At 50.6% G+C, this 15338-nt stretch overlaps 6 protein-coding genes across 6 annotated transcripts; 2 read left to right on the plus strand and 4 right to left on the minus strand.

Moving 5' to 3' along the window:
• Positions 1–159: 159 nt before the first annotated feature.
• Positions 160–4405, plus strand: STU1 (uncharacterized protein; the record flags this gene model as incomplete). The annotated part of the gene is made up of 5 exons (XM_041705828.1): positions 160–615; positions 677–795; positions 853–1352; positions 1413–2223; positions 2278–4405. 5 exons carry the CDS (start codon positions 160–162, stop codon positions 4403–4405), a joined length of 4014 nt encoding a protein of 1337 aa, XP_041558275.1.
• A 281-nt stretch (positions 4406–4686) lies between these two features.
• Positions 4687–6828, minus strand: APUU_50793A (uncharacterized protein; the record flags this gene model as incomplete). The annotated part of the gene is made up of 1 exon (XM_041705830.1): positions 4687–6828. The coding sequence occupies one exon, from the start codon at positions 6826–6828 to the stop codon at positions 4687–4689; it is 2142 nt and encodes a 713-aa protein (XP_041558276.1).
• A 560-nt stretch (positions 6829–7388) lies between these two features.
• APUU_50794A (dual specificity protein phosphatase family protein) lies at positions 7389–8339 on the minus strand (the record flags this gene model as incomplete). Its single annotated transcript, XM_041705831.1, has 1 exon — positions 7389–8339. The coding sequence occupies one exon, from the start codon at positions 8337–8339 to the stop codon at positions 7389–7391; it is 951 nt and encodes a 316-aa protein (XP_041558277.1).
• Positions 8340–8736: 397 nt separating this feature from the next.
• On the minus strand, positions 8737–10567 carry APUU_50795A (allantoate permease family MFS transporter; the record flags this gene model as incomplete). Its single annotated transcript, XM_041705832.1, has 7 exons — positions 8737–9333; positions 9389–9643; positions 9703–9762; positions 9818–9963; positions 10015–10206; positions 10267–10311; positions 10372–10567. 7 exons carry the CDS (start codon positions 10565–10567, stop codon positions 8737–8739), a joined length of 1491 nt encoding a protein of 496 aa, XP_041558278.1.
• Positions 10568–11572: 1005 nt separating this feature from the next.
• APUU_50796A (NmrA-like family protein) lies at positions 11573–12508 on the minus strand (the record flags this gene model as incomplete). Its single annotated transcript, XM_041705833.1, has 1 exon — positions 11573–12508. One exon carries the CDS (start codon positions 12506–12508, stop codon positions 11573–11575), a length of 936 nt encoding a protein of 311 aa, XP_041558279.1.
• A 1110-nt stretch (positions 12509–13618) lies between these two features.
• Positions 13619–15259, plus strand: APUU_50797S (aminotransferase, class III; the record flags this gene model as incomplete). Its single annotated transcript, XM_041705834.1, has 5 exons — positions 13619–13652; positions 13706–14011; positions 14064–14410; positions 14486–14938; positions 15002–15259. The coding sequence occupies 5 exons, from the start codon at positions 13619–13621 to the stop codon at positions 15257–15259; spliced, it is 1398 nt and encodes a 465-aa protein (XP_041558280.1).
• Positions 15260–15338: the final 79 nt, after the last annotated feature.

The raw sequence follows: 15338 nt of genomic DNA on the forward strand, positions 1-15338 counted from the left end.
TACAGCCTTCTGGCAGTTATTGCCCTTATTCTCACTACGCTTTACACTTCCAACTTCTGGGATTTCTTTTTTACCCTACTTGGTTTCGCTTTTCGTTTCCTGACTATCTATGCTCTTCTCTTCGTAGCACGACCTGAGCTCGAACATTTCGTGGCTAGGATGGAGCAAAAGTCTGAGGAACTGCTTGCGGTGCTCAAGAATAGTAACCTGTCGCTCGACGTCAAGGTAGCCCATCTACTTGGCGTGAAATCTGACATCAAGCAAAAGAATGTTCCAGAGGGAGCAGTGCCCCCGCTCTTCGAGTGCTTGCGGCTTGCTTTAGCCTCGCCTCATATCGCCCTCATCACGGCAGGATTTTCCACTCTTGGCCATTTCTTGAAACGCCTGTTTATACAGGAGCTGCACAGTCTCGTTTCGGTCTTCGCCAAGGAACTCATTTCATGCCTCCTGGACCGTTTGGGTGATCACAAGGACCGAATCAGAGGTCTCGCTGCCCAAGCATTTACCGACATGTGGCCTGCAGCTGCTCCGCAAATTGACCATGCTGTTTTCGAAGTTGGCCTTACGTCGAAGAACGCCAGGCTTAGACATTCAAGCCTCAATTTGCTCAGTAGCGTGAGTACCTGCTGATCTGTCTTATCCCATCTTGCTGTCATTATCTGACTTTGTCCTGCAGATTGTCACTCAGTATCACATTGGCTTCAGACAATACGTTCCGGATGCTGTTGCATGTCTAGAAGATGCCGACAAAGAGGTTCGCAGGGCCGCGAAAACGGTAATTGTGGATCTCTTCAAGTAAGTTCCCTGTGTATAGGTGCCCGTATGTTCGTATAGCGATTAACCTTTCGATAGGGAAGCGGCCCCCCATGCACAGGCTGATCTTCAGCGGCAAATGGCTGATCATAACGTCCGAAAAACCATTGTGAACGACATTCTCATTGCCATTGGGCTTGAACCAGAGCTTCCTAGCCGACCGCCATCGACTAGGCCGCCTTCGGTTCGCCCACCGTCGCGTGGTGATGCCATACGCCGCCCACCTTCTAGGGGTGATGTCCTCCATAGGCCACCCTCGAGAGGCGATGCCTTGCACAGCTCGGCCTCAAGGGGTAATGCCATTCAACGACCAGCTTCGCGAGTTGATACTTCGCACGGCTATCCTGCTTCAAGCAGCACTCACTCCGCTACAATCGTCACCGAACCCGCTTCAATTGACAACCATATTGAACCCGTTTTTCACCATCCCGCTCAAGCTGCGCCCGCCGCCACGGCCGCTAGCAACGCCCCTGTTCTCACTCGACCCCAACAAGCTGTCTCCGCACATCCGGGGCAGACGGTTGAAGCTTTGACGGAGCGTAAGTTTTGATATCCTTTTCTTTAACCCCGCATGTTGGAAGGCCCTAATGGTATATTAGATGCCTCCGTTATTCATAGACCCGTACCAACGCGTCCAAACACCACAGCAACCGATACATACAAAGCGCCCAGAGCGGCGAACGCCCCGGTTGACCGGCGTGCTGTTCCTGCGACACCACGACATGTCCACCCAGAACTCGACACCACCGTCCAACCCCGCGACATCTCATCTGCCCGTGAGATGGAGCAGCTAGTGCGTGACATGCTCCCATGCTTCAACGGCAAAGAAGACGAAACCAACTGGCAGAAGCGTGAAAAGAATATCACTATGCTCCGCCGAGTCACGCATGGGAATGCGCCGCACGAGTTTTCTCAAGCTTACCTCGCGGGAATCAAAACTCTTCTTGACCCCATTTTCAAAGTTGCGAATTCTCTCAGAACTACCATGCAAACAACTGGCCTTGAGATGTTGCAGTCCCTCGCTCGTGTTAACGGATCTCGGCTTGACCCCATGATCGATATCATCCTGAACAACGCGATGAAGCTCTGCGGCAATTCAAAGAAGATAACTGCCCACAATGGCAACCTGACTGTCGGAGCTCTACTCGAGAATGTGACCTGCAATACTCGCGTTCTGGCTCACATTACGTCGGCGGCGGCCAGCACCAATAACAATCTCCGCTTCTTTTCCGCTGGTTGGTTGAGGGTTGTCATTAATGGCCAAGGGAAACACAGGACTACTCCTGAAGGGTTGGCGAGCATTGCCCAGTGCATTAAGAATGGTATTAGCGATGCCAGACCAGACAACAGAGAGTCATACCGTCTCACTTTTTGGGACTTCCACAAAGTCTGGCCCGACAAAGCTCAACAGTGAGTTGGCTAGCTTGCCTTGCCTTTCGTTCGACATTGACTAACATACCCTAGGATTCTGAACGAGATTGCACCCAAACATCGTGCGACGCTCGAGAAAGATGCGGCGAACCCGATGAACGATCCGTTTGTATCGAGCTCAACTTCCACGACGACAGGACTGTTCAGCAGTACGCCTGGACGTCCGACACCGGCAAAGGGAGCGGTCGCTGCTAAAGCGAGGCCTAATCTTGCACCCGCCACAACATTCCCACCTCCTACAGCGGCAGCTCAGCCTGCCCAGGCCAACCGCCCCCGCAAGAAGCCCAGGTCAGCCGTTACGGCCACACCCACTTCATCCCTCACATCCGCTCCCATGCGCCCCGGCGCTTCGAAACCGCGCCAGCCTCAACTTGAAATCAACCCACGCCCCGCGACCGCTGCCGGTTTCCATCCAACGCAGAAGGAGAGCCCAACCCGAGGAAGCCCGGCCCGGATTCCGGTAGCAGCGCATCCTACTACTCCTGGGACGAAGCCCGTCGGCGCTTCTCGTCCCCGTCAGAAGAGCGACCCGCTGCAAAATGCGAGTCCGACGAAGATGGGAGTTAGGCTCGCAAATGACCCTACACTCACCCCCGACCGACCTTTTGGGAGCATCAGTATTCCTAAGAAGCGCACGAACAGCAGTGGGGAAGAGAATGGTGAGAGGAAGAACGACGAGAATACTGCACCCAAAAAGGTCGTGATGGACTACGGAAGCCCAAGAGTCGATTCTGTGGCGGACTCTCTTGAGCTATCCGGTTGGCCACATCATGAAGTCAAAGAAGTCTCACCCAACGATTACGAAGATCAGAATATGTTAGAAGTTGAAGCGCACACAGCTTCAGAGGCGGAGCCGGAATCGAAGCCAGAGCTTCCCGGACAGATGCCAGCCGATGTAGGCGAAGGATTACACGAAATCCAAACAATTCATCCGAACGCTGCCGTTGACGCAAGCCAACTGCAGGTGGAGGGCGAGGGCTCAAGGCACGAGTCTATTTTATCACCAGAGGTATCACCCACGGCGACCATTTCCCCCGTGGCTTTGCCAGTTGCCCCAGAAGCACTGAACAGTGATCACAACGGAGGAGAGAAATCGAATGATGAGACCGCCGAAGAGGCCATCTCAGCCAGGGCATCAGCAAATTCTGGGGCTCGCCGTACCTCAGCCATTTTACCCCTTTTACCGTCGTGGCCGAAAGCCGATAACACACCCGGTCCACAGCCAGGCGACACATCACCTTTACGACTCAAGAAAGAGATAACAGACACGCAATATGCCAGTGACTCGGGCAAGCCGTCTGGCGATGAGACCCCAGACGTCCAGGTTTCGCGAGCTTTGCGCCCATTTAGCGACCGCCCAAGGGAGTCCGAGGCTACCCCGACCAAGCGGGATATCACTCTCCGGTCACAAGACCCTGTGCAGGCGCGTGAGATGCTTGCCAAAGGAATTACACGAATCCAAACCAGGGATATGGACATGAATGGATACCGGAAACTTCAGGGCCTCATCGAATTCCACCATGCGATATTCACTGATTCAAACCAATTTGATTCCATGCTTGAGGCTCTACTTGCCGAATTGGTGACTCAAAAACCACCTAGCGAAAAGGTGCTACCCTTCGGTTCGGTGTGGGACTTCAAGACGCAGGTCCTTTACACCGTGAAATCCATGTTTATCAACTCCAAGACCTACTTCTCCTGCCACTATCCTGGTACGGTGATCCAGCTACTCGAGGCTCAGAAACCTTACGAGATAGCGCGGTATTTAGTCAAGGTTATTGACCAACTGATTGATGACATTGTTGACGTCTCCGAACCATCTGCGATCATTGACGCTCTTATGGAGTACCTTCCCAGTGTGAAGGACGATCCCCAACACAAAATACTTCGAAAAGGGTTTGAAACAATCGGACATGCCCTTGTCGTCATGAACGAACAGAAGATGAAGCTTCCCGAAGATACCCTAGAGCACATCGGGGAACTTGCAACTGATTCGTTGCAGCTCCAGTCTATGGGTGTGAAGCGGAGAATTATCGCAATGTGTGTCGAGCTGCGGGTAATGGTCTCCGATGACGATCGATACTGGAAGATTTTAGGGGGCGCCGACAAAGGCGTCCATGGCCTGTTGTTCTACTACAGGTCCAAGAATCGCGTTGACTGAAGGGGTTTTTGTTTTTTCTTTTTTCTTTTCTTTTTTTTTTTTTTTTGGACCTTTTTGGTTTTTTTTGGGGGGGGGGCGCTTTCGCGCCTATTCTTATTTTTATTTTTACCGGGGGGAAAAGCTGGCGGGCGTTTTTTGTTTTTCTTTTATAATTATTGACCCCTCCGGCTGGTCCAAGGTGTTGGCGGACACCAGTCTGGCCGGAGGGGGTCTCGTGTACTTTTTTTTTCTTGACTTGTTAGTCAATTTAACTGTGAATCAACTTCTACCCTGTTTAATAATTAAATATTGTAGACCTTTCTCCAAGGATGTCCCCGGGGGCCAATGGGGACAAGCACGACCTCGTCTTCCAGCAACTCATCATCCTCAGCTTCATCCTCGTCCTCATCGCCAGTGTGAGTGCCACAGGATGCGCTCGTAGAAGGAGACGGAGGATGCGTACGGACTGTTTCAGGCGATGGGGGAGTTGAGAATCGGAACCGCCTCGTCTCTGGGCTTGACGATAATCCGCCAATATGGTCCGTTGGTGTTGAAGATGGCGACACAGGAATGAGTGTGTCGGGCTTGACCACTCCTGTTAGGTTGAGCTCGGTGAGGCGACTGCTCGTATGGCTTTCCATGTTATCACCAAATGTTTGGTTTTGACATGACCTCTGGTTCTCTGTGTGGTGCTTCGTACCACCTGGCTCCTGTGTGCTGTTCGAGAGCTTGTCGCTGCGAAGGAGAACCCATGGTCTCGGGCGCTGTGGAGACCGCTCGCTATTCAATCTCTGGATGTCATGTTCCAAGTCGAAGTTTCCATTTTCGGTCGTTTTAGACAGCGGGGTCAGATTATTTGTCAAAAACGAGTTCGTTCTTTGTATAATGTTGGCAGATTGTTGCTGGTGGAGAGTTTGCCGTGGCTGTTTTAGGGCAAGCTTCTCGAAAGAGGGCGGGAGCGGGGCGTTCTTAGGGCACGGGGAACTCCCCAGTGTGAGGTCGGATACTGATAGATCCTGACAACCGTCAAGGTCGATCTGTTGTGGGCCTTCCTTCTCGCCATCATCCCTTTCGTTATCGAGTTTTCCTTTGTTGCGGAGGGTGAGCAATTTCGCCGGCGTAGTCAAGTCACGATTAAGTTCCTGGAATTCAGAACTGCTGCTGGTCGGCGATTCTCCGAGGCTGGCTGTAGACCCTTGTTTCACCGTGGAAGATGCTAGTTGAGGGCGGATGGTAGGAGGCTTGGTGGCCGTAGCGGTGGTGAAGGAGCAGGTGGAGGGCACTTTTGCTTGGTTGGACGTTAGACAGATGGCTTCGACGGGGTTAGGGCCAGGGCCTCCATCTAAACCAACCATTTTAGAAGACGCTCCTCCTCCATTCTTGGAAGGTCGAGAACAACCAATTTCATTTCCCCAAGCCCCTGCAAACTTAGCCTCTATCTCTCGTTTGCGTAAAAATATCCTTGCAGCCGTGAGCTCAGACCTTTCGCAAGCAAAGAAGTTGACGTCTGGGTGGATGAGTCCGTCCAGCTTGCGGAATGCCTGGCGAGAAGCTTTCTGGAAACCGAGGTGCGGTGATTGGGTTTGGTTCCGAAGACTGTTGTCGATTTTCATAAATTCTCTCAATTGCTTTTCTCGCATGGCTTTCAGCACGGTGTCTTCCAATTTTTCTTGCTCCCGGCGAGATCTTATGAGCTCCTTAATTGCACTACTTTCCTCGGCGGTCAACCCGAGCATACGACATACGGTGGGGCGGCTGTAACGCTCGAGTAGATTTTCCAGTATTTCAGCTTGCATTCGGCATGAGAGATCGCTCCAGCTTGGGTCTCGTGGTCCTGTCGAAGAAGGCTGAGATTGGGAAGTTAGCGACGCCTCTTCTGACGACCACTCGTCGGAGTCAGAGTCAACGGAGCTTACCCCAGGAGCCTCGGATATTGCCCCATCCACATCAGTGTCTTCCATATCCAGAACCATAGCTTCATAAGCAGCGTACCCCATATTTACATCCAGATCCATAGCGTCGTTGGGGAAGTTATATCCTGGAGCCGCCATCTTAGCCATATTGCTGACCCATGTCGGGTTTAGGTCCCCATTGCTCGCAATGTAATTGTCAAGCTGATCCGCCGGTACGCCCTCTAAGCCAGGGTGTAAAGAGTTGCGGCCATGGCTCCCGGGGTCTGTCAACGAACAGGAGCTCTCTAGGCCCTTCCTCCCGTTTCTTTGTATGTTTTGACCTGATCCGTCCTCCGTGTTTCCATTTTGTGGGGAGGCGCGTGGGAAATTCCGCGTCGGAAACGCGGCAGGGCGTTGGTTCGGAACGTAATCGATATATTGCGGATTCTTGACCATGTTATCTTTCCGCATACGCCGTGGAGATGTCCCGGGGGAGTAGACTATCTCATCACTATAACGTACCGGAGGACGGATGGTGTGTCGAAGCTTCATGGCCACGGATTTAGGTCGCTGGGCTTTAGTATGTCTCGTTCTTGCTCGTGGGAAGGTAAGGCAATGAACTGATAAGAATATGGGATGAGAAGAGATAGACAAGGGTGCTGGTCAGATAGTAGAGATAGGCGGTTAAAAGCTGTCGATTCAATGGTCAAAATGTAGAGTGAATGACACTGACTTTGAAGTGACAGGTATGATAGAAATGCACATGTGTAAAAGTCCTCGCCTATTGATCAGAGGAGAAGACAAGAGAATAAGAAAATAGTAGGCAGTTAAGAGGTAGTTAATATTCTTAGCAGGCTGCCATGAGTGAATAACTGACTCTTGATGTGAAGGAGACTGCTCCTTTTGGCAAAACAGCAACAATGAGAATAGTAAGCATTTTCTTTAAACTAATTCTGAAGGTAATTCATATTCTCATGTCTAAAATTGTGTAAAGCCTCAAATTTCTGAGGCAAAACTTGATTACAGGAGATAATTAAGTAGCTACAAAGAATACACAAGCCGCAAACCATCATGTAAGGCAATCCTTCACGGGGAAACAAAGACAATTCCTATTATCCCAAACGATCCTGAAATGGTGCCTGAGGTTTCCTGTCCAAAGAAGAAGCTTCTACTTCCATAATGTCGTCGTCCATTTTCTCGTCCTCTTGCTGATCTGCAAAGCTTCGCTTCTTAGACAGGGTCATCATCGGAGGGGCCAAATTCGAGGTCGCGCCTACAGCCCTGTTCGCATTTTCAACATCGCGTTTAGCCTCCAAAAGTCCCTCGAATGCCACCAGCAGCGGTTTGAAACCATCTTCCATATCGATGCAAAACCTTTGGGAGTGGATGAAGTTTAATGTTTGACCCAACGGCATGTTAAGCATCACCATACAGTACGCCACCACAACCAGCGCGGATAGACCGTTCCCCGTTTCGCAGAATACGAGAACCTTTCTCGGAAGCGGCACACCACCATCCGGAGTCACTGAAGGGCAGATATGATCATTGATGCGTCGTATCGTCTGCGGCAATCTCGAGATAAGATCTTGGCCGTTCACGATGTCGAAAGAGTCAGACTCAATCCCCGCATCCTTCGCGGCTTTCTGTCCCGAAAAAAGTCGTGAGTGCGCCAGCCGCTGATCTCGAACCCCAAGTAACAGCGTGATGCCCTCGTTGTTCAGCCACTGTTTGTTTGATAGGAAGCTCCATGGTCCTAAATAGAGGAATGGCAAGATTCGCTGTGCGGCTCGGCGCAAGTTGTAAGACCACTCAATCTCAGTCTGTGGCAGTGCGAACATCTGCGGATCGACACGCTGAAAGAAGTCGGTGCTGGCAAATTCGCCTTCCTTATAACGATGGGAACTAACGCCAACTGGCTGGACATCTGGTTGATTGTAACCATTGTAATGGACGTCGGGGTAGTGAGAAGATGGGACCCTCTGTGTGTACTGGTGGTTCCGAATATACTGGGATTCAGCATTTTCCGACATTGGTAATTCTGTCCCTGGGTATACAGGTTCCATCTTGCCGTGGAGCGATAGTCGCTAATTTGTTGTCTTGTGTTGTAAGAAAGTGAGTTGGGAACACTGGGAGGTTTAGATACTTTGGGCTTACTCGCTCCATTGCAGGAGGCCCACCCTTCCCTTTTTCGGAATGGTTGGGCCAGGTTGGCTTCGCCCAGTGAATGATCCATCGGTGCCTGGCACCCTCAGGCTTCAACTACAAAACCTAGTAACCGTCATTGTGCTCCAACGTGGCTACAAAGAAAACCAGACAAACGTCAGGAATTATTTACCAGTTACTAATTATAGACTGCCTGAACTAACCAAAGCGATCTAATACTCAATAAATAGGGTCTCGAGATTACAGCGATGGTTCCGCATCGGTATTTTCGCCGACTCTATAACACACGGTCTATCTTCAAGTCTGGAAGATCCATCGAGGATCCTTGTCTCCTTGAAATTCGCCCTCCGTATCGCCAATATCTCCAATCAGTGCCTGGAGACCTTCACGTTCCCTAATCTCAGCTTTCTTGGCATTCTCGCGGTTAAGTACCTGCCACAGGATGAATACGACGATTATGTTCGCCACAAGATACCCCAGTGCGAATCCATGACCCACAAAGTATCGAGGACTGCTTTCCGTCCGGTACAACTGCGTTCCAAGGACAGCACCGAGGTTACCGATGGATATTTGCATGGCGTTGGCAATGGCTCGCTTTGTCTGGCCAGAGACATTGTTGGCGGGCCAGGATAGGACAATTGCTACGGCGGGATAGATGCCCGCGCAGCAGAAAAAGGTCCCAAGATATGATACACCGGGTTTGCGCCCAGTAAGGAGAATTATATAACCAATGCAAGCAACCGCCGAGGAGCCCATTATGTAGGGTGCCCGTCGCCTAGTGCGTTCAGAAAGGATAGCGACGGTGATCGTCGTTATAAACCCGAGTGCATAGGGAGGGACGGTAAGGAGCTGGGCTTTAGCCGCGCTGTAACCAAGTTCCTTGATAATTGTGGGCTTATTCAAAGTTAGCGACCCAGGGAAAGTCTGGCTAGAGGCAAGGGTGCCTTACCAGGAATAGAGAGAGGGTGTATAATGGAAGAGACATTGAGTGGAAGCCAAGCCCGTACAACCAGACCTTGGGATCTTTGACAGCATCTACAACAGCAGACCAAGTAAATTTCTCCTCACGTGTCGCATCATTATCGTGCTTTAGGCGAAAGGTAATGAAGCTACGCTCCTTGTCTGACAAGAATTCTGCGGTAGCTGGATAGTTGTAGACCCAAACGTAGGCAACGACAGACATTACCACCGTCAGTAGCCCTTCCTGCAACCAGTTAGCCTACTGCACTCAATACCATGTCATGACTTGCTGTATCATCATACCAGGATGAAAATCCACCGCCAACCAGCGTAGCCGCCAACACCATCCATGTGCGCGATTCCCTAAAAAACGGTTAACATGTTATACTGGACTCGGCGACTAATTGCAAGTACTCACCCAAGCAAGGATTCCACCAAAAGCACCCGCAAGCGAAGCTGCACTAAAAAACAATGCCACGCGGTAGTGCTGTTCGTTTCGCTTATACCACATAGATAGATAGAAAACGACACCGGGAAATAGACCACTTTCGGCAACACCAAGAGCTACAATTAATGTCAGCAGCGCCAGTCACGTTGAGAAACGGTTAAGCATACCTGTTCGCGAGGTGAGATATCCCGCATAGTTTTCTACAACACCAAGAAGTGTCGCAACAATGCCCCAGATGAGAGTGAGCGTTGGAAGCCATATCCGGGGAGTTGTCCTCTTCAGTATGATATTGCAAGGGACCTCAAACACGACATAACCGACGAAATACAAGGTCAAACCAGTAAGATATTGGTTTCCAGCTATGCGAGTCATCACCGCGTCAGTAAATTATTCCATACCTAGCTGGAGAGGTTCCTTACTCATGCCAACATCATCGGTCAACCCTTCCAAACGAGCGTTGCCGACTATGAAATGTATAGATTAGCATGCGAGATACACCGACTCGGAAGACACTCATTTCGTACCATTACTTCGATCAAGGAAAGACAAAAGGTACAGAATCGTCAATGGAGGAAGGAGCTTGTAGTCGAGTTTTCGAAGAAGCGATTTTTCGTTTATATCGGCATAGTCGTCTGCGATATTGCTTTCCGCCGGAGAACTATCAAACTTCTCCTGAGATGGGTCCAAGTCGGGACCTTTGGTTTCTTTCACATCCGCCATCGTTCGCTGAGGGCACCCAAAGCCAAAGGGCAATATGCGCTGCTGGGACGACTTGAAAAAAGTGTATCCCTGCGGTGGTCGACCAACTTCACTGTTGGAAAAGTGGATATGGACCCTTGACAATGGCGCATTCGAGCCCCGGCTGGACTATTTAAAGCTGTCAACGGCGCGCAAGGCACCGCACATGGCGGGAAGCACATCATCATGGCTATATTTCACGCGATGATGGCTGCGAATCGCAGAGGGTTATCTCGTGGGGGTCTGGATCATTGCAGTCCCTAGCAGAAGTTGATCACACCCCACAGGGAAACCGTGCGTCGTTGAGGTTGAAAGCCAATAAGCGGAAGTGATGGAATCCCAAACGAACCCCCGCCGTGGATGTTGATGAGCAATATGGCATCCGCGATGACGAGATCGCTCTCCCGCGCTAAAAGTTCCACAGCGTTAGTGGAAGTAAATATGTGGAAATAACATCAAACTTGTGGAGTTTCTTAATTTTTCTTCCAGAAAATTGTATTTTAGTTACATTTGATTGGCTTTAGGTGTAATTCCACGTCGAAATACTATTATGAGGTGCGTATTGAGATCTCTCTCGAGACCCAAATGGTTTCTCGGCCGGTAAATACTGGAACTTCATTGGCTGTCAAGCATGTCGGATGTCTGAATTTCGGCAGTTGGACTTGAAGAACATAAAATGAGTTTGCTATCTCTAACTATATACAGTGTCATCGGAAAGCATCATGATTAGGACGGGTTAGTTGAAGCCCCTGCCATTTCTTTCGTTAGCAGCGAACTTGTCCCATCAAAACCACTTTCAATCAACTGCCAGATCAAAGCAATCTGTACACGCCTTATTTAATCCCCTCATTTGCGCAGACGATGCCATTGTCATGCCAACTGACGCAACAATGATCTCGGCTTCTTAACCTCATGGACGGTATCGCAAAGCTATTCGCATTGGACGCGCATGGCATCAGAAATGAGGGTGACTACACCATAGGATCATCACGCCACGAACTCGGCCTTGTGCTTTTCCACCCATTCGGAAAAGCGCGTAGAGGGCCGCTTGAGATGCCTCTCGACGTTCGCTCTCACTTCAGAAGTGAGCGGTCCAAGGAGCAAATTTTGATCCTCATTCGCTGCCTCAAAGGCCTTTGTCAAGTCTTTCGCTAAGGGCTCCGGAATCCCGGACTTTTCAGTCAGCACTTGGATGTTCTCATCTGAGCTGACCTTTGTCACTTTCACCGGTTTGTTGATTGCCCGTCCAATAACCTCAATGGCACCGGCAACTGACAGATCCGTCTCTGGTCCAGCAAGAAGAACTGGGGATCTGCCTTCGAATGCGCCGGCGAGAATCGTCCCGGATACCGCGCCAATATCTTCAGGGGCGATAAAATCAAAACGCAGGTCTGGGAAGGCCCATTTCACTTCCCCCTCTAAAATCTGTCTCTTCCACCAGAACGAATTGGTCGCGAACCAGGCAGGGCGAACTGCAACATATCCCTGGGGGCCGAATACACTTTCCAACGACAGTTCGACCTGCGCATGCTCATATGCAATGAAATTACTTGGTGGAATAGCCCGAACATCGCCATGCACAGAGATGCTACTCAAGAGGACGACCTGCTCGATCCCTGCTGCTTTGAGTGCTTCCACAGTGGACAGCATATGATCGGGTGATCTTCCGAGAGTTGCATAGATGAAGGCGTGAGAGGCTCCTGTGTTGGACACCGCAGCATGGACGGACTTCGGCTCGGTGAGGTCCGCTTGAACCCTCTCATATCCCAAGCTTCGCTCTTCGGCAGCAGTGAGGCCAGGTACAGGCTTCGAGATATCACGCAAGGCGAGGAATACTTTGGCGCCGTGCGATTGAGCGGTGCGGGCTACAGCGGAACCCACGCCCCCTGTTGGGCCGAAGACGATGACATTTCTAGGGCTCATGATAAGCGTGGAGAATTCAAGTTGAGGGTTTGAAGAATGTTTTTGCGACTGAGTATGCTCTGGGTAGTAGATGAATATGATGTCTTTCCCTTCTCGGGGTGGGTTCTTATAGCTTTTGGCTTTACCATCGAGCAAGTTATTCACCTACTCTACGACGCTGGTCGGCGAGGGAAAACACCGACCACCGGTCTGCCATTTGGCTTGTATCTGTATATTGTACATTATTAAGCCTCCCGCCCGCGAGAGGCATTTGTCAGCGATGCTGAAAGTCGGGGGTTAGTGACGCGGTTACCGGGGTTAGTGACCCTGTTACGGGGCTCACGACGCTAGAATGCGATTTCCATTGGGTGCCGTAGGTGCACCCCCAATTATCATACCGGAAGTTCGGGGCGGTATTAAGTTCGAGGCCGATATTGCAGACGATGGATTCTCGTGTGTTTTGAAGAAGGCAGCGTGAACAATTGCTTTGTTGATCGGAATAGCCCACACGGAGTACCTAGGTAATATGTATGTTCTAGGTATGTTAGGTGTATTCATGGATGCCAAGGGAGCCCCGCGGTAGTACTCGCTTACCGGTCTCGGGTGATTGTTTACCAAACAAAAATAGAAGCATGAATCTATCTCGCCTCTATCTCTGAATGGTGAGGTTTCTACTATTCGGACACTTGAATTGTTGGGCAGGCGCCGAATTGAGTTGAGCACATGCATCAGTTTGAACCATGGCCAGCTTTTTGACGTAACGGGGTCAAGAAAGTGCTAAGCATCTTCCCTTATATTTCCCACCCACGACTTGTTGAAGTTAAATTGAAAAAAGTTACGATATCACAAGACACAAGCCCTCTGGCCCATGTCTTGTGCGATTAGAGCATTGGACGATTTACTCCAGACTCAGAGTGGGGATCTCAAGCGACGTATCGGCTCGCCGGCGCAACCAGCCAACGACAGCCTCGGCTTCATAGTAAATCGGCAAACCGATCTATAGAATACCCACTCGACATCAAAGGCGTCTCCAACTGCGGGAGTGGAAGTTGAGGGGTTCAAATACTACCTTGACCCCCCTGCTCACACCTTTCCCAGATTTATCACTATTCTATCATATAACCTGGTAACATGAGCCGCCAAAATAAAACCAACCCAGGTACAGGCAAGCAATCCACCCGCTCCATATCCCAACCACTGATGATCTCCAATAAACAGATTCTGCTGCCACAAGCGCTGTTCTCCATCGAGATACTCGCTTTCTCCCCAAGAAGGCTGTCGGTGGCAAAGGCAGCTATCTTTTCCTCGAAGATGGCACCAAGTTCCTTGACTCGACGGGCGGCGCTGCTGTTTCCTGTTTAGGCCACGGCCATGAGAAAGTGAGTCAGGCCATTGTCGACCAGTTCAAACAAATCGAGTATTGTCACACTGCATTTTTCGGAACAGAGGCATCTGAGGAGCTCGCTCGTTTTCTTGTCGACTCAACGGGTGGGAGGTTATCCAAACTGTTTGTGATTAGCTCTGGTACGACCTCTTCCTCGTTCCATTACCGGAGCACTGACATGGTCAATCCCAGGCTCTGAGGCTGTGGAGGCCGCACTCAAACTCTCGCGCCAATATTTTCTCGAGTTGTCTACGCCTCAGCCCCAACGAACACGATTCATCGCCCGCAAGCCCTCTTATCACGGCACCACTTTAGGGGCCTTGTCAGCTGGCGGCCACGTTCTCCGCCGCCAACCTTTCGAGCCTATATTATCCCAAAACACCTCTCACGTATCTCCATGCTATGCTTACCGAGGAAAAAAAGATGGTGAGTCAGACGCAGAGTATGTTGCGCGACTTGCGGACGAACTAGACGCCGAGTTCCAACACGTCGGTCCTGATACCGTCTGCGCGTTCATCGCGGAGCCTGTTGTTGGAGCGGTAAGTCTCTTTGTACTCTCTTATTCTAAATTGATGATGGGAGTCGCCTACTAACGCATAATACCAAATAAAAAGGCTCTGGGCTGCGTCCCCGCCGTTCCAGGCTATTTCGCCGCCATGAAGTCCGTCTGCGAGAAATACGGAGCCCTCTTTATCCTCGACGAGATAATGAGCGGCATGGGTCGCTGCGGTACTCTGCATGCCTGGGAACAGGAAGATGTTGTCCCGGATCTCCAGACAATCGGGAAGGCGTTGGGAGGCGGCTACGCGCCTGTCTCGGGTCTTTTGATCTCAGATAAGGTCGTGCAGGTTATTGACAAGGGAACTGGTGCGTTTCGCCATGGCCAAACTTACCAGGGTCATCCGGTTTCATGTGCGGCTGCACTGGCTGTGCAGAAGGTCATTAGGGAGGAGGGGCTGTTAGAGAACGTTCGAAGGATGGGTGCGTATTTGGAAGATAGACTGAAGGGGGCCTTGAGCGCGCACCCGTACGTTGGAGATATTCGAGGGAAGGGCCTGTTTTGGGGGGTGAGTTACCTGCCGATTCTTCAGTAACTATCACATTGTTTGACTGACCATGTATGTTGGCAGATTGAATTCGTCAAAGACAGAACTACAAAAGAGCCTTTCAGCACCGACGCTGCGATAGCTTTCCATATCCAGGAAACAGGGTTGAAGCCTGAATACGCAATCTCGCTGTACGGTGCGTCAGGGACTGTTGATGGGGTTCGAGGAGACCATGTTATTATAGCGCCGGCTTATAATGTTTCCAAGGAGGAGATTGATATTATCGTGGACACGACTGTCCGGGTTCTTGATGCGGTTTTCGCGCAGGTCCCGGAATCTTAGGTAGGTGTGGTTGACTACAATGTATATGAATGATATAATATGAGACGGTTTAAAGTATCTATGGATGTTTCTGTGACTG

The sequence above is a fragment of the Aspergillus puulaauensis genome, chromosome 5, assembly GCF_016861865.1.
Source record: "Aspergillus puulaauensis MK2 DNA, chromosome 5, nearly complete sequence".
Lineage (NCBI taxonomy): Eukaryota > Fungi > Ascomycota > Eurotiomycetes > Eurotiales > Aspergillaceae > Aspergillus > Aspergillus puulaauensis.